The following is a 19,237-nucleotide window of genomic DNA, read 5'->3' as shown; positions in this document are numbered from 1 at the left end:
AAACTATTCTGGACCACTTACAGCGTGAACTTCTGTAACCCTCAATTTCTTCATGAGGGAAGTAGCCATAACCCACTTCTTATAGGTTGTGAGCTTAATAATAATAATAATAATAATAATAATAATAATAACAAAGAAGATGAAAAAAATGAGAAAATACCTTACACACCAAGCATCTTTGAAATAAGATGTGATATCAAAGTTGGTCATTATTTCTACCAATTTTAACACCAAGAGCCCACTTTCTCACTATTATTTCATTTTCTGGTGTCATGGATTCCTATCTATATTCAACGTGCTTGTATTTTTCTTACCTATTAAACATAGTTTTTTATGATTCTTCTGCCTTATTTAACTTTCTATGAACTCACTATTCCTTCATGACAACAAATTTCCTTCCTTTTTCTAATTATCAAACTGTTCCACGTTGGCCCACACTTAACTGCTTTCATTTTTATTTTTAAGTTTATTTCAGAGAGCGAGAGAGAGCGAGCACACGCATATACTTGTGTGTGAGCAGAGAGAGAATCCCAAGCGGACTCCACATTGTCAGCACAGAGCCTGACATGGGGCATGATCCCACAAACCACGAGATCATGACCTGAGCCAAAATCAATTTACAAAATTGAATTTACAAAAACAGTTATTTATAGAGGAGCATCTATCCGTGAACCTGAGCTGACTCTGTCAATAATTGGCTTCTAGTCCTTAATACAAAAACATAGTTATTGCACAAGTTGTCTTTAAGCACTCCACCTCATTCACCCCATATTAAAACTGTCACCAAATCTTACCACTTCCTCTTTCAAAATGTCTCCTGAATTAGCCTTTTTCTTTCCAGTCATACTGCCACTTATCAAGTCTTCATCCTCTCAAGTCTAGATAACTATCGGACTCTGGATCAATTTTCTCATCTTTTTAAAAAATTTTCACCGCCTTCTTTTCCTTCCTCACAGCCAGTGGTTCTCAAACTTTTTGTCACACTCTTAAAAACGAGGACTCCAAAGAGCTTTGGCATATATGAATTATTGATTTTTATCACATTAGAGATTAAAACTAAGAATTTTTAAGAATCAATGTTAATCCATTCTAAGTTAGTAAAACTTACATGTTAAACATTTTTAATAAAAAATATTTTGGGGGGGCGCCTGAGTGGCTCAGTCAGTGAAGCATCCAGCTTTGGTTCAGGTCATGATCTCGTGGTTGCTGAGTTCGAGCCCCACATAGGGCTCTGTGCTGACAGCTCAAGAGTCCAGAGCTTGCTTCAGAGTCAGTGTCTCCCTCTCTCTCTGACCCTCCCCTGCTTGTGCTCTCTCTTTCTCTCAAAAATAAATAAAAACATTTAAAAAAATGTTCTCCCAAAGATTTTAATCTCTACACTCAACGTGAGGCTCACACTTATAACCCCAAAATCAAGAGTCACATGTTCTACTGACCAAGACAGCCAGGCACCCCCAAAATATTTTCAAAGTCAAGAATGGCAGTGTTTTACACTTTTGCAAATTCTTTTTCATGTCTGATTTAACAGAAGACAGCTAGATTCTCACGTCTGCTTCTGCATTTAATCTGTTGTGATATGTTCTTTTGGGTGAAGCATGTGAAGATGTGTGGCCTCAGAGAGATATGCAGCTGGGAAAGGGAGGAACCTTCTCAGTTAATTACATTCTTCTCTGATACCTCACCAAAACTTGACAAGTAGCAATTTCTTAAAGGTTAGTTCTAGTTTTGACTTTGAATCCATATCAATATACTTTTTGCACTCTGTTACAATAAAAGTCCATGATCTGTTATAAGCTTCAAATGGACTTAGTCAGCCATGCATGATTTCTTAACATCATGCATTGGGTGATTTGGAAAATATTAGTTTCGCAGATCCTGTAAGTGCTGACACATTTATTATACAATACCAAAATATCACATTCATTAATATCTCATCTCAAATAAAAAGTCCTGAGAAGCCATCAAACTCAACGTGACCAGTGCAAATCCCAAAAACCTGATTTTTCACTTGAAAGGTCAAATTTTATCATTGGCAACTAATCCCTGTCAGTTTTATTTTTTAATTGAAAGGATGTGCTCATTTTGTTCTTTTTTTGAGAAAACGTTGTGTCAAATACCCAATTCTGAATAACTCTGGCTTGCCAGTCATTCTTTCAAGTAAAAATGGTGTTCCATTAAAAAAAAGTGGCTAGGTCAGCTTGCAATTCAAACAGCCACACAAGTGGTTTTCTCTGGGACAACCATCATACTTCAGCATGCAGCAGACTTGCTTTATGGGGACTTCCCATTTTATCACACAGACTATTAACAAGATCAGTCAAGGTCAAGATTTAGTAACATTTGTTATTTTCAGTGCTTTGTCAGGGATGTTACCCTGCGAGTTATTATTTTTAATACTAATGCATGGTGGTGAAAAATACCACTCCTAGCTCTAGTACAGCAGGTGGCCCTACCTCGATGCACACTAAGGCATCAGAAGTCTCACCAATAATTGCTTTTGTACCATCAGTGCCCATGTCAATGCAAGAGAAATGGAAGTATATTCCTAATGTCATTATGGAAAGAGTTTTGACTTCATAGACCCCTGTAAAGGTCTTGGGGATGCTCCTAAGTCCACAGCCCATACCTTGAGAACCTCTACTCTAAGTCTTCAACTGTACTAAGTTCTCCCTTTCCTTTAAAATCAGTAAAAACTAGTGTATGTACGCCTCTCAACCTATTAACTGATCTCTCATCTTCCCTTACTTGCTCAAAGCCTTGGGGTAAAAAGGCAATGGTTTATCCTCACCAACTGCATTTCCCTTTCACCTACCTGCAACTTAAATTCACTCACCTTCACAAGCCTCCTGAAACAGCCCTGTAAGGCACGGTAATATTTTTCGTTTTAAATGACCAATCTCCTCTTTTGACTTTTCTATAATTTTTGACCTTGCAAATACTCTGTCCTCCAAGGAGGAAAGTGGCAACTGTCATAACAGACACTCAGAGAGGGAATCCATGGTTTTCAGAATTACTGTGTGGTCCTGAGGATTCTTATCCTACCCTTTTGCTGGTGCCTCTTTCAGCCAATTCACAGCTCATGAATAAAATACCAAAGTTTCTCAGTCCTCTCCTCTCAGTGGCCTTTTTCCCAGTCTAACGCATCTCGTTCCATCACATTCCCTCCAAACAAAAGGAAGTCCAGCTCATACCCAGAACTTTTCCTTGAGACCCAGTTTGAGTTTCCAGTCGTTCAGTGGGCACCGGTGCCTACATGTTCCACCAGCGTCTCAAACTCAACGTGCCTGAAACTGAACTCAAACCAAAACGGATGGTTCCCTCTCTTTCAGTGCCATCTTAATGTCACCTCAAAGCCTTGAAGTCATCATCTTTGTGTCTTCAGCTCCCAGGTCCATGCAGTTTCTCAAGAATCTTCCTACTCATCTCCCCTTCTTTCCTGATCCTGTTCTCATTTGAGATCTTACTCTGTCTTACCTAACTAGTGACATCTCTTCCTAACCATCTCCCTGACCCTAGTCTCTTCTGTGCCCCACTGCATTCTATACTTTGTTGCTAGGTAAATCTTAAGGCAATCAAGTCCTTCCCAGCTCAGCTCCCCCACCGGCACCCAACACCAGCTTGGATTAGTCAACACTACTTCCCTCTCCTGTTATAGTCACTCTGCGTATATAGGTCTTTAAACCCCAACTAGACTCTAAGGCTCCATGAAGAAAGAACCTATGCTTGATAGCCCATCTCAAAGAGCATCCAACATAGTGCATTTCACAGCATCAGAATTTAATTAATATTTATTTAAGGAAATGCAGAATGAATGGATACTCTACCTCTAATCTCTCTTCCATAGCACATACAAGGCACATCTTCCTTCTATGCTTTCATCTAACTAAAACCTTATTCAACTATTGGTCAAATGGCCTACCACTATTCTAAGAGGCTGAAAATTAAATTAGCAGAAGCAAGGTTACCTCTTGGTAAAGGAAGGGGAATATGATCAGGAGGAAATATAGTTATGTCTTATTTCTTAAACTGAGTAGTAGGTAGATAGGTGCCATGTTCTTTATAGCTTTTCATTCTCTACATCTTTTTGAACATCTGAAATAATCAAAAACATCAGGCACCGGTATTTAAACAAATCTAAAAAAAAGCCTTACTCCCCCCAAGATAGTTGTGCATGTAATTATTCTGCTGTTTCATACATGCTCATTTTACTTCCTAACTATACTGCCAGGCGAGAAGTTTCATCATGTTTTGAGATTGATCTTCACCAAGCAATGACTCATTAGACTAAAATTTTCTCACCCCTCCCCATCAAAGCTTGCTCAAGTAGCTAATGACAGATGGAAGCAAACCTAAACGGATTACGGTTGCCCCTAATTCAAAGAAACATAGCTGTGAATCCTATTATAATTTAATAATCCTCTCTAATTTATCTGGGGTTTATTTCCCCTTTAAGGCAGAAGTATTGTCTTGTGGGTAAATGACATTCTCCCCGTAAACAATATGTTGGTTTAGCAATAGGAAGCTTATTTGTAAAGACCATATTCTGTATGACACACACAGGTTATTAGAACCATTTGACAGGAAAAAGGGGATTGTATTCTGTTTGAGGAGCTCATTAAGTCACTCTTTTTTCCCAGAGTAGAAAATGCTATTTTTCCAAAGTATTTTAAAATATTAAATAAAGTATCTTTTTCTAAAGATGTTTCCAGGTGAATGTAAACTTTAATAGATTCTTGGTATATAATAAAAATATTCATCTGCCCATATCATATAACCCACTCCCCAGGTAGCTAAAATATGCAATTTCACATAATTATAATTACTTACAAGTGAATGAACAAATTCAAAGTGCTTGTTGGTTTTGTTTTACTTTGATTTAAATTTCAAACAGCTAAGAATCAAGAATTTATGTAGCTAAACCATAAAACGAGGCAGCTTAGTCTGAGAAGGGTATTTCAAATATTCAGTAGTAACCTGATATTTCATGAGCCTACGGGAAATTTCAAAACCATTTCACAAAGAGCTGTTATTAACAGCGTCCAAAGACGCATTTTAAGATATTAAAAAAAAAAAAATCCCAAAGAAAATATGAAAAGTGTAAGACCAAGTTTTGAACTAAAATTTAAGTGATGATGTTTGATATTAAACCCTAGAAATTAGGGTTTGCCCACCATACATCAGTACATGCTTGGGTTAATACCCAAACTCAATTAGTTTTAGTTTGCTCCAGCCTCTCCTTTAGGTTCACTGACCTGGACATAAAATTTACACTTTAATATGGCAGACTTAATTAACGCTATTGAAATGTAAAGGATTCCATGGGGATTACAAAATACACCATCCTTTACTAATTGCCAAGCTAAATTGTGTTAAGCGACCACTTTCTCAGGAACCAACAGCTAACTGCTGGGGCTTCCACCACCTTTATGGCTATCCACACAAGACCACATGATTACAAACATCAACTTTACCTCTTTCTCTTTTTCTGGACACTTAAAAAGAAGAAAATGTACCCTACCTGTAGACAAAACTTCTGGTCCATGTTCACAGCCACTTGGTATGTCAAAACTTCAGCCCACTAGGAGACTGACGATGCTGAATCTGAGAGCTAGGGTCTCAGCAGTGAGGGCACATGCAAAATGCAGGCTGTGGGAGCAATATCAATCTTTACGCTTGAATTAGCTCACCTGGCAGCCAGGCACGAGAATGCCTCCTCCCCCCAAGAATGACAGCCAATTCTGCCTTGGGCAAGAGGAGAAAAGTTGACAATGGGAGCTATTTATAACATCTTTTCTTTGCCCAATACAATTCTTAAATTTCTCCTCCATTCGTATCCCAGAAGGAGTCCTAAACTCTCAACAGAACAGGACCTCTGCGATATTCTCCACCAGAGAGAGAAAGGTAACATCATGGCTGTGTTTGGCCAGCCAAAACACCAAGGGCATAAATAACCAGAACTTCAAAGGCTCTGGTGGGTGGTGATGAGGGTAACGGGAGGCTTATTCTGAAATGGGCAAACAGCTTGGCAAATTTGATTATTGATATTCACTTCAAAGGATCAGGTTTTTATTTTCCTTTCAACCCCCAGAACAGAAATGACAGAACAGATCTAAAAGTAGACACCCTGCACACGTGAATTCACCACCAAGAGAGTCTTCATGTCTATAGGATGGCCATCCTAACCACACACCACTGGGGACTCTCCCCTCTTTACCACCACTCCCGTGGCACCCTTGTCCCTCCTCAGCACAAGTCTTAGTGTAAACCTCTTACCCAAACCAAACAGCTAGATGTCTGGACAGAAGGGAAAGGGTAAAATTTCTCATGCTAACACACAGGCAGCAGTATCTCTTCCCTGCCCAGAATGCCCAGCTCCTGGCCCTGTCTCATCTCCCACCCATCCTAACTCTTCTTATTTTTATCTTCTGCCAATTCCTCCTCTTAGCTCATTTTTAGGTTTATTTTCACCACCATCCTATTCCATTTTCCTACCATATCCACCTCTGAACCACTCCATACTATATACCAGCAGAAACACAAAATGCACACACAGCAGTTACAACATCAAAGAGCTATATTCCTGACTACCCACAACTAGGGCAAGGAAAATGCCAGATGTCCCACAGTGGAAATATGGGGGAGTTTTCTCTTTCAGCATTACTACATAAACTATTGATGTTGTATGACAAAGTATTGACATTGAAGATAGAATGGGCTTCTCCAGACGGGCCAGGATTCCTAACCACAAGTTTCTGCAGGAAAATGAGATACAAGTTCAAAACATTCAAATTAAAGCCCACAGAGTTGTGACTTGGGGAGCCTCTGCTACCCCCAGAAAAGAACAAACAGGTAAATTCCCAAACTGATTAAAAAAAAATAAAGAACTCTTGATACACTTATGAAATGCTATCATTTGTAATGTCTGTTAGACATGTTTCCAGATCTAGGAAAAAAGAAATATATAAAATATCTCTACTAAAGATTTCAATTAATTTGGATTTTTTTTTTTTTTTTGGCTCTTACTTCAACATTCCCTGAAGAACAACTTTAGATCTAAAAAAAAAAAAAAAAAAAAACAAGGGGCGCCTGGGTGGCGCAGTCGGTTAAGCGTCCGACTTCAGCCAGGTCACGATCTCGCGGTCCGTGAGTTCGAGCCCTGCGTCAGGCTCTGGGCTGATGGCTCGGAGCCTGGAGCCTGTTTCCGATTCTGTGTCTCCCTCTCTCTCTGCCCCTCCCCCGTTCATGCTCTGTCTCTCTCTGTCCCCAAAATAAATAAACGTTGAAAAAAAAATTAAAAAAATAAAATAAAATAAAATAAAAAATAAAAAAAAAACAAAAAAAAAAAAACAAAAAAACCCACAAAAAACAAAACAAAAAAAACTTTCAAAAGCTATCAAATGCTTTTAAGAAAGCTAGTTATCAGAAACTTGTCTAGTGAAAGTGCTAGCTTTTCAGCCAAAGCCTGTTGAATACTCTAAAACGACGGAGTAGCAAAAAAAAAACCAAAAAACAAAAAACAAAAGAGTGCCGGAAGCAATCTTCTGGCGGGCTTTCCTTATTCCCACCTACCCCCCCCCCCCCCCCCCCCCCGGGAGGTCAAAATTGAGAGGAAAGAAGACTCAACCCTTAAACAATGCATATGCACCCACTCAACTATTCCTATACTGTGTATATAACTCCAAGAATTTACATTAGCTAAACAGATCTGTATAACTGCAAAAGGGGAAAAAAATCTCCCAAATACATTCAGTTTGGCAAAGCTTCCTCCTACAAGAGGCACTCAAGTTTCACTCAGAAATGGAGTGTCATTATGTAAAATCTTTAGGAGGGGGGAATTATTGAAAACACATTCTTACCATTCTCATTGGGCTCTGCTGCCTTGGACACTTCTCTGAACGGTATTATAACTGCATCTCCAGGCACTCTGGGGCTTTCCACATACTTGGGCTTCCTGACGGGTCCTGCAGTGGAAAAGATCTGAGTGTGGCTAATTTTTTCCAGACGCAAACAAAGCTTCAGAATGTACAGTGTGTGTCCTCACCAGGACCCAAATATGCCTAAAGGAAGAGCCGGCCCCTTCTCCTCCCTTGAATACACACACGGTCATTTCAGTACAGACACGGGAATGTCCAGTCTGAGCTGCCAAAGAAGAAATGGGTAAGCTCAGTTTCGAGAATGTAAACTCTGACAAAAACAAAAGCCGCTCTTTTGCTATGAAGTTTCTACAGCTGTCGTTGGTGTACATCAAGTGAGTGATTTTGACATGTTCAAACCTGGACAGCTTTTGGCAAAGGGTTTTTTTATTTGGAATTTGTCTCTAACTGGGACAAAGACGGTTGGGTTGCTTGGTATCTCCAAAGTCAGGAGGCAAGGATTACTAACAGCCAGGCTGAAAGATCAACACACTCTGAGCGACCACAGAGAGCAGGCATTTTATCAGACTGGTGACGCACGGCAATTGTGTGGGGCACAGAAGGCGATGGTTTTCTTGGCACATGACAGAGGCACCTTCAGAAAAGCAGAGCGGCCAGTGCAGCAGGCAACTGGGGACACAAGAGAGCCCGTGAGTCCAATCTCTTACCTCCCCCTCAACCTCAACTTATCATCAGAAAATCTGGAATTCTCAGTAAGAACGGATAGACCCCCTCACACACATTGGTGGTGGCAATGTACAGGTGCAGCCACTTTGGAAAACAGTTTGGTAGCTCCTCAAGAAGTTAAACAGTTATTGTATGACCCAGTAATTCCACCTCTATGTTCACACCACGTCCACACAGAAGTTTGTATACTTGTGCGCACAGTAGCACTATCAATAGCCAAGTGTCCATCAACTACTTATAAAATGTGATATCCCATACAGTGGAATCTTATTGGGCAATAAAAAGGAATGGAGTACTGATTCATGCTACAGCATGAAACACTATGCTAAGGGAAGGAAGCCAGTCCCCATAGATCACATATTGTAGGAGTCCACTAGTGTGGAATTATCCAGAATAGGTAAATTTATTTATTTTTTTAAACTTTTTTTTTTAAGTTTATTTATTTTGAGAGAGAGATAGAGAGAGAGAATCAGTGGAGAAGGGGCAGAAAGAGAGGTGGACAGAGGATCTGAAGCAGGCTCTGTGCTGACAGCAGAGAGGTTGATGCGGGGCTGGAACTCATGAACCACAAGACCATGATCTGAGCTGAAGTCGGATGCTTAACTGACTGAACCACCCAGGCACCCCCTGAATAGATAAATTTATAGAAACCAAGTATGAATGGTTTTCAGGAGCTGGGGGATATGCAGGCTTGTGGGCTAATGACTAAGGGGTATCAGACTTCTTTCTGGAGTGATAAAAATGTCCTAAAAATAGTGGTGATGGCTGCATGACCTTAGGAATATACTAAAAACTTCTACAGGGTACACTTGGAGTGAATTGTATATGTGAATTATATTTAAATAAAGCAACTTAAAAAAAGAGCGCCTATTTTATTCCTTTCAAACATCACATTTGTTCCAGAATCACCCACTTTACTCTCATTTTCCTTGGTTGCCTTAAAGTGTGCTTTTAACAAGGCCACAAAGGCAGGGAACATTTCACACCAGTAAGGGACAGGATGGTGGAAAAAGTGGCAGATGGGTCGACAGCCCTCCCTCCTGCTCAGCCCTGAGCCATAGCCCGGACTCTCTGGGGTCTCGCCTCTGTCACGGCACACTGAGGTGGTGAATCGGGCACATCCTGAGCACCCTTCTGTGTCAAACATCTTAGGAGTCTGAGGAGTTCCGGTCAGAATATGGTTTGTGGTGAGAGATGCTGCCATCTAAAGGCTTACTGCAAGAGCATCTACGTCAGTATAAAAATAATCCAACTCCCCGCCACCTACAGTGTACTACAGATTAAAACAGGCTACGTTATCAAAGAAGCTTATGGTACTTGACAAATAGGGCTATTATTTCAAACTTTAGAAACCATGGTTTTTAAATGGCTAACACAGCATTTAAATCACATGGCTATCTCCATAATTTATGTAACCCTGTCAGAAAGAGGATTTTTCAAAGGTTAAAATGGAATGCTTATGGGGGAAGAGGGAGGACCTGCTCACAATATGAATGGAAGATGTAGGCTATACAACAGAATACAAAGCATCATTCAGATTTTATCTAAAAATACACATATCTGTACACAAATATGCATGGAGAGAAGACTGGTAGGGGAGGAGGGCGGGGAGGGTAAGGGGATACTAAAAAGTATTTGCTATTAGAGGAGCCAGAAACTAGAAGAAAGGGCCCTAACAGGGCAGGAAGAAATGGAACCAGGACAAACATGAGAACCTTTCTACACTTTTGGTTCCTGACCTATTATCTACGGTAAAAGAGATGGCTGGTGTCTCTTCCCCCATCATCTGCCCTAATAAAGAAGTAAAGCCCTTTACTATTATTGTCCAGTGATTCAAACTGCCCCAACCAGCATGCCATTGCTCAGGAGACACCTATAAATTTCTGCTCACCTTAACTCTTCAGAGTATAAGGAACAGCAAACCTAATCAGATCTATTTCCAGGCTCCAATCTACCTACCCCGCATATCCTTCAAAAATATTTTCTAACAGTAAGTACTCTCTTAAAATGTGGGCTACAGTAAGTACTCTCTTAAAATTTCACATGGATGAAATATGAATGGTTTCACATGGATGGTTTTATGAATGATTGGAACATCGAACCCCAACGTCACCCAGAAACATCATCCAGAGCCTTCAGAAAGCATCCATGCCCATCCTTTCAATTGTCTAGGACTGTATTTTGTTCATAGGTCAATTGCTAATGATAAGAAATACTCAACATTGAGGAGTGAGGGTATTAAAAGCAGAGCGTCTGGAATTGGGCAAACCTGGATTCAAACATGGTCCCTAGCCTCCCCCAACTTGGACCTCAGTAATACCCCAGAGCCAAAAGATGAACACGTAAGCCTCATGTTCCAAGGGGAACATCCATGAGAGCAGAGACCAGGTGGAACGGATTCCCAGGATTGGCACAGTGCCTGGCACAGTAAACAGGGATGCAAGATAGGAAAGGAGACATAGAATATACCAAAGGAAATAAAACGTGTATTCGGTGGACCCACAAGGCTAAGCACTAACATACATTAATTCATTCAATGGTAATAACTTTGGGAGAAAAGCACTATTTCCATTTTTAGGTCAGGAAACCGAAGCTCAAATCAGTTAAACAAGTTGCTCATAGCCCACACATGGCAAAACAGGAATTCAAATAGTTCTGTGGTCCATGCAGGTTTGAAGCCCATGTACTCAACCACCACTCAGTACTTATAAAAGTGGGAAACCCAGATAAAACATGCAGTCCTAGAAAAGGCCAGAGCAGGGGAAACTTCTACCATCACCTGGTCATCCATGGACTTAGCAGAGTCAACAAATATTTTATTCATATTTATTTGTCTCTGATCACCCCTTTTACTAGGAGTTGAACATTATGAAATGAATACAGGCTTACGTGAGATAGTGCAGATCTTGCAATAAATTGAGTCAAATGAATTTTTTGTTTCTTAGTGCATATGAAATTATGTATACACTGTAGTCTGTCACATGTGCAATAGCATTATGTCTAAAAAACAATGTACATACCTTAATTAAGAATTACTTGGGATAAGCACTGGGTGTTGTATGGAAACCAATTTGACAATAAATTTCATATTAAAAATTTTTTTTTAAAAAAAGAATTACTTTATTGGGGTGCCTGGGTGGCTCAGTCCAAAGCATCTTTTGATTTCAGCTGAAGTCGTGATCTCACAGTTTGTGAGATCCAGAGCCTGCTTGGGATTCTCTTTCTCCCTCTCTCTCTCTCTGCCCCTCCCCTGCTCACACACATGCTCTCTCTCTCAAAATAAATAGTGTTTTGTTTTTTTTTTTTTTTTAAGAATTACTTTACTGGTAACAATGTCAACTATCATCCGAGCTTTCAGTGATTAGTAATCCTTTTGCTGGTGGAAGGTCTTGCCTTGATGTTGATGGCTGTGGACAGATCACAGTGGTGGTTGCTGAAGGCTAGGATGGCTGTGGCGATTTCTTAACACAAGACAACAATGAAGTTTGCCACATCAATTGACTCTTCCATGAATGATTTCTCTATATGTGATGCTGTTTAATAGTATTTTACCCACAGAATTTCATTCATAATTAGAGTCAAACCTCTAGCAGTCAAACACTGCTACTACTTTATCAACTAAGTTTATGTAGTATTCTAAATCCTTTGTTGTCATTTTAACAATATTTACAGTATCTTCATGGGGAGTAGAAACTGTTTATCCATAAAAATCAACTCCTCATCCATTAAAGTTGTATCATGAGATTGCAACAATTCAGTCCCATCTTCAGGCTCCACTTCTAATTCTAGTTGTCTTGCTGTTTCCACCACATCTGCAGTTACTTCCTCTACTGAAGTCTTGGAACTCTCAAAGTCATTGCTGAAGGTTGGAATCAGCCTCTTCCAAACTCCTGTTCATGTTGATATGTTGACCTCTTCCCATGAATCACAAATATTCTTAAGGACATCTAGAATGGTGAATCCTTTCCAGAAGGTTTTCAATTTATTTTGCCCGATTCATCAGAGGAACCACTATCTGAGGGATTGATAGCCTTACAAAACATATTTCTTAAATAAGACCTAAAAGTTGGAATTACTCCTTGGTCAGGCTGCAAAATGAGCACCATGTTAACAGCCATGAAAACAACATTAAGCCTGTTGTACATCTCTATCAGAGCTCTTGAGTGACCATGGGAATTGCAAATGAGCAGAAGTATTTTGAAAGCAATCTTACTCTGAGCAGATCTTAACAGTGGGCTTAAAATATTCAGTAAACTAAGGAGCCTGCATGGCTCAGTTGGTTGAGTGTCTGACTTTGGCTCAGGTCATGATCTTGTGGACTGTGAGTTCGAGCCCCGCATTGGGCTCTGTGTTGACAGCTCGGAGCCTGGAGTCAGCTTTGGATTCTATCTCTCTCTGCCCCTCCCAGCTTGTGCACACTCTGTGTCTCAAAAATGAATAAACATTAAAAAAATATTCAGTAAACCATGTCGTAAACAGAAGCAGAAGTCCTGTCATCCAGGCTTTGTTGTCCCACTTATAGAGCACAGGCAGAATACATTTAGTATAATTCTTAAGGACCCTAGGATTTGCAGACTGGTAAATGAGCATTGGTTTCAACTTAAAGTCACCAGCTGCATTAGCCCCTAACAAGTGTCACCCTGACCCCTTTGAAGCTTTAAAGCCAGGCATGGACTTCTCTTCTCTAGTTATGAATGTCCTAGGTGGGATTTTCCAATAGAAGGCGATTTCGTCTACACTGAAAATCTGTTGTTTATCATAGCCACTTTCAGTAATGACCTTAGTTAGATATTCTGGATAACTTGCCGCAGCTTCTACATCAGCACTTGCTGCTTCACCTGATACTTTTATGTTATGAAGATGGCTTCTTTCCTTAAATCTCATGAACCAACCTCTGCTAGCAACAAACTTTTCTTCTACAGCATCCTCACCTCTCTCAGCCTTAACAGAATTGAAAACAGTTAGGGTCTTGCTCTGGATTAGCCTTTGGCTTAAGAAAAGGTGGTGGCTAGTTTGATTTTCTATCCAGATCATTAAAACTTTCTCCCTATCAACAATAAGGCTGTTTTTGCTTTCCTTTCATTGATGTGTTCACTGGAGTAGCACTTTTAATTTCCTTCAAGAACTTTTCCTCTACATTCACAGCTTGGCTAACTATCTGATGCCAAAGCTAGCTTTCTCAGTTTTTGATATGTCTTCCTCACTAAGCTTAATCATTTCCAGCTTTTGATTTAAAGTGAGAGACATGTGACTCTTCTTTTCCCTTGAACACTTAGAGGACATTATAGGGTTAAATTAAGTGGCCTAATTTCAAAACTGTTGTATTGGTGCAACATTCAGAACACACCCAACATTTATCAATTAAGTTTCCGTCTTATATGGGTATGGTTCGTGGCACCCCAAAACAATTACAATAGTTAAAGATCACTGACCACAGATTCACAATAAGACAGTAATGGAAAAGCTTGAAATACTGTGAGAATTACCAAAATGTGACACAGAGACATGAAGTGAGCAAATGCAGCTGGAAAAATGGTGCCAACAGAGTTGCTGGAGATAGGGTTGCCACAAATCTTCAATTTGCAAAAATGCAACATCTCCGAAGTGCAATAAAATGAGGTATGCCTGTATAAACAACTGCTCTCAACATGATCCTTTTATTTAAAGTGCTTTCCACAAACAGCTCAACCTCAAAACGCTATAAAATAAGAAAAATTTATAACTATAGAGGTTTTGTTCCTTCCTCCTCTCAACTGCTCATTAGAGAATCTTTGCACACTTTCCATTAAACATAGCAGATGAACACTCCTTTTCAAAATATCATTAAAGTTGCAGTAAAGGGATCTGAGAGACCAATGGGAAAAGGAGAACACCATAGGCAAGAAACCAAACTTCTGAAAGTGGGAAACCGTTTGCCAAGGAGCAGTGAATTGAGCAGACTAGAAAAGGTTAGCACTGGGGGAGGGGACAGGAAGGCTCAGCCTCAGGGACACAAGGCACCTCTGAAGGCACACAAGATCAGGTCTTGAGAATCTACTGAAGGGAGAATTAGACCCTCAGAACTAGGAAGCATTCTCTCTCTCATCCTGGAGGCTGAGGTTTTCCTCTGGAAAGGCTGAATGCCAAGACCAGAGAGACTCGAGCTAAACTCTTAAGTGCTAAACTAAAAAACTGGGATTAAGAAAAATTCCACATGCGGATTGGTAGGCCCCAGATGCACCCCTGCGTTTAGCCATGAAAACACAGGCAGTGAGCACTCACACGTGACAGAGAGAGACATTAGAGGATTCTTCTCTGGAGAAAGTCACCATGAGAAAAGACCTGTAGGTAACCAGTTGGGGACATCCCCTGAAAGAAATGGTAGATCCCTGGGGCTCCTAGGTGGCTCAGTCAGTTAAGCAGCCAACTTCAGCTCAGGTCAAGGTTTGTAGGTTCGAGCCCTGCATCGGGCTCCACGCTGACAGTTCGGAGCCTGGAGCCTGCTTTGGATTCTGTATCTCCCTCTCTCTCTGTCCCTCCCCTGCTTGTACTGGCTCTCGCTCTCTCTCTCAAAAATAAACATTTAAAAAAAAAAAAAAAGAAAGAAAGAAATGGTAGATCCCTGACCACTGTATTACAAAGCCTGTCCTCAATACCTCAACACCTATCCGGCACTTTCAATCAGCTTCTTTGTTCCTCCCAACATACAAACTAGAATCAGAAGGTCAAGGAAAGGTCCTGAAAGACACCAACTGAAACAAGAAAAGGACTCTGAGGAATCAGACAAAACAGGAGGAACACCCTCCAGAATGAGGAGAGTTACTGCTTCCACTACCCAAGGGGCTACCACGACAAAGGGCACCTAGGATCCATGTGGTGGGCAACTGATAAGAATGACTGAAGGATGACGAAAAGAGAGGCTACCCCACTAGGAGCCATGTGATCACCAGGTACCCATCTTACACCTGAATTGCTGTCTATTAAACCACAATGACACTGATTTCTATGCCACTGAAACAAAAAAACTCCCCCAAAATGAAGTGGCCGCATTCCTTATCAACAGACCCAAATTGAGAATTCCATCTCCCTACTACCCTCTTACTCAAGGATATTACTACCCAGCTGCCTTCTACACACAGCTTTTTAAAAATTTTAATTTTTTTTTTGGGGGGGGGGAGAGAGAGAGAGAGAGAGAGAGAGAGCGAGCGCGCTAGCCCAAGTGGGGCAAGGGGCAGAAAGATGGGGACAGAGGATCCAAAGAAGGCTCTGGGCTAACAGCAGACCTCGAACATCCAGGTACCCCTACACACAGCTCTTTGTTTAAAGTAAAATGTTCAATGTTCCCAAGCATAAACTACCTTAAAGTAATATCCCTTGCCCTTCCCTATCAGGTTAATCCCTGCAAATTAGCCAGAATATAATGCTACATACTAATTATGCAGAAAGCATGGTACTTTGGCTACTATGTTTTAAGGCAAGAGTTCCTTAGAAACGATATGATACAAGACTGTCAGGTATTAGCTTGAAAATCAGCTAGGGGTGTCTGGCTGGCTCCGTCGATACAGTATATGACTCCTGATCTTGGGGTTGAAAATTCAAGCCCCACATTAGGTGTAGAGATTACTTAAAAAAAAAAAAAAAAAAAAAAAAAACAGTAGGAAGGGTGCCTGGGTAGATCAGTTGGTTAAGGTTCAACTCTTGATTTTGGCTCAGGTCATGAACTCATGGTCTGTGAGATCAAGCCCCATGTAAGACTCTATGCTGCCAGTGTGGAGACTGCTTGCGATTCTCTATCTCCCTCCCTCCCCTCCCTCTCTTTCTGCTCCTACCCTACTCACCCTCTCTCTCACTCTCAAAATAAATGAACTTCTTAAAAAATACATAATTTATTGTCAAATTGGCTTACATACAACACCCAGTGCTCATCCCAACAAAATGAACTACTTTAAAAAAATGAAGATTCCGATATACTTACTAGGTACGGCTGGGACCATGGCCATGCTTTGGTACTAAGAGTATCAAGTAGAAAAGCATAGGCTACTATGGGCAGGGCCCCTAAGGAGGACCAACCACCCTTCTTCCCTCAGGTCTAAGCAGAGTCTAGGGTCATGGTTGGGGTACCAATGGAGAATGTTCTCAATCATAAATGGGAATTGTTCTCAATTATAACTCATTTCATAGTAACTATGGATCCTTTACCTCATCCAGATTCCCCCACCCCCATTCCCATTCTCTACTATGTGATACAAGGGAAGGGTCCTCGACTTTAAAGATAAAGGGCTCTTAAGACAAAGAGACACAGATTGTGCCCCAAAGAGGTTAAACAGGCACCCAGTACTCAGCTTGCACAAGAAGAGCTCCTGCCATCTCCTTTCACAGTTCAGCAGGACCTGTGTCAGCCTGGGAGGGGGATCAGCAGCCCAGCCTTAATCACTTCAGTCTCCAGCCTCAGAGGCAGGCATGCTTCCCATTCAGTCCTCTGCCTATGGAAATCTCCAAATGTACTTTTCCCAGCGGCCAGTTTTCCTACTCTTTTTGACATTTTAATCACATAGCTGACTATTCTGCTGCTTAGAAACTGCCATATAAGGAATATTTTTAAAAAGGGATGGCAGAAATAAACCAAACTGGGCTTTATCTCCAGGCAGTGAAAGACAGAAGGGCAGGGGTTACTTTACATTTCTGAGTGTTTCAGTTAAAAATAGTTATATATATGAAAGCAGTATTTGGGATGTGGAACACCTCAGGCTATTTATTGCATTTAAAGCAGTCTTACATTTTTCACAACATCTGGAGACTATGAAAAGTGGAACTTTGTATTATCAATCATTTTAGAGGGTTTTGTTTTTGTTTTCTTTTTAAGCATCTTGAACTTTTACAGAAAAGGTTCCTTTCAATTTTATCTGGTCTGGGGTTTTCATATTACATTGGGAAATGTCCACAACAAGAGGGGAATGATAAAAAGGATAAGTAAGAGAATCTCCTTTGGGGGAGGGAAGCTTTATCACTTAAGCAAATGTCATTAGTCAGTTCCCAAATGGTAAACTCTGGTAAACGATCAGATCACAGTCGGGATTTTTAAAGGGCACAATACTTAGCGCTTTCATTTGACCCTCTCCCTCCTGTGCCCCAAAAGGAAAGTGTTGGAGGGAGGAAGAGACACAATCCGAACTGAGAAAGGGAGGAATTTGGCCTGAGGGCACGATGGGAACACCAAACACTGTAAATGGGATGAAGGTGTCCTCTCTTGTTGCTTTGTCCTGTGCTGAGTTGAGGCAGGGCAGGTGAGCTGGTGGGACCACCCACAACCCTACCTGGGAGGAGTGAGAGCTTCTTGGGAGGATTCACTTTGAGGGAAGGAGCCAGACAATGAACCAACCCCAGTCAGGAAGCCTCCACCCAAAGTGAGGGCAATTTCAAGCACAGTGTGCTGTCCATCACTTGGATTTCTCCTATAAGAAGCAGGGGAGAGACTGCATATAAAAACCTAAAATGCTGCTGGAGATGGCTCTACTCCAGGAATGGACAAAGGCAGCAAGAGGCTCCCCAGCCAGCTCTACATCTTGGGTACTGGAAGTTCATGAAAGGCAAGGCTTCAGGAGAAGTGCATCAGCAAGAGCTTCTCTGGTCTGCCCCTTGGGGGGGCTTCCAGAAACTTCTAGAAACACTTTTATGACTGCCTGGGGCCTTGTGTAGGGAGAGGAGGATAGTAAGTCAGTGCAACCTGAGTTGTTACTACTGTATATAACCTCCTCTAAAGACAGGTAAGGTCTGGGAAAATGCAGGCTAATTCTACGGAAGAAAAACTGGTGAGAGGAAAACAATGGGCCACCTGCTAATGATGATTGAAATACGAGAGTTACCTAACATTACTCTCAATAAGCCTCCTTTTTCTTATTTCAAATACCTTATTTTTTTAAGACTGCATTGAGAAGGGTAGACAGCCTTTATTTATTCACCCAATGCACAAGGCACTGTGTGATATAAACGTGCATTGCCATTCAGGCACTTAAATCTAGTAGGAAAACAGTGTTTCAAGATGGAGCCATATTCCTTTCAATATATCAGCTTTAAAATAAATGTTGACAAAGATTTTCAAGTCTCAGTTTATAGTGTGCATGTTTCCAGCACTTTGAGTACAATAAACCCCAAGCTCAACAAAATATGTACCCTAAGTAATGTTGCCACTTTCTACCAATGCAGTTTGCTGTTCCTACACTGTACTGTCTTTATATACCAAAGCATGGAAATGCATTAATTCATAAAAATTAATAAAGTAATTAATTCTTTATTTACTCAAGTATCCACTGGCATCCACTGCATGCCAGGCCCAGGGTGAGAACAAGAAAGATATCAACATGCTCTCCTAAAGCTCTCAGATGAGGGAACAAAACTCTTTATCACATTGCCTAAATTTTATTTCCAAACACTTCAGTATAGTTAATGTGATATAAATGTATGTCGGGTGCCTTTAATCTACTGCCTAAAAGCAATTAGTTGTCTTAATCTGGAATACAGACCCCAGAGGTTAACTAGCCTTTAATCATAAGGCCACACTCAAGAGCAGACCATTCACTACTAGTCAGTCAGCTAGCTATCCCTACCACAGCCACCACAGTAACACAAGTTAGCACTCTTGAGGTCAGAAATGGACTTCC

At 40.8% G+C, this 19,237-nt stretch overlaps 1 protein-coding gene across 15 annotated transcripts in view; it reads right to left on the bottom strand.

Annotated features, from left to right (window-relative positions):
* The window catches only part of TANC1 (tetratricopeptide repeat, ankyrin repeat and coiled-coil containing 1), a 242,412-nt gene that overhangs the window by 82,585 nt on the left and 140,590 nt on the right, over window positions 1-19,237 (bottom strand). For 11 of the 15 annotated variants that reach the window (XM_086718668.1, XM_086718675.1, XM_086718667.1 and 8 more), the window contains one exon: window positions 7,857-7,961. The exons of 2 other annotated variants lie outside the window; for them this stretch is intronic. In XM_086718668.1, the coding sequence (XP_086574794.1) occupies window positions 7,857-7,961 (105 nt within the window). Of the gene's footprint in view, window positions 1-5,518; window positions 7,009-7,856; window positions 7,962-19,237 lie in introns of those variants that run through there. 2 more of the 15 variants (XM_086718678.1, XM_086718682.1) reach the window with 1 other exon arrangement.

This window comes from Puma concolor, chromosome C1 (assembly GCF_028749965.1).
Source record: "Puma concolor isolate L17-30 chromosome C1, mPumCon1.1.hap2, whole genome shotgun sequence".
Classification (NCBI taxonomy): domain Eukaryota; kingdom Metazoa; phylum Chordata; class Mammalia; order Carnivora; family Felidae; genus Puma; species Puma concolor.
Note: the sequence above shows the minus strand (reverse complement) of the source record. Positions and strands in the feature narration are given on the sequence as shown.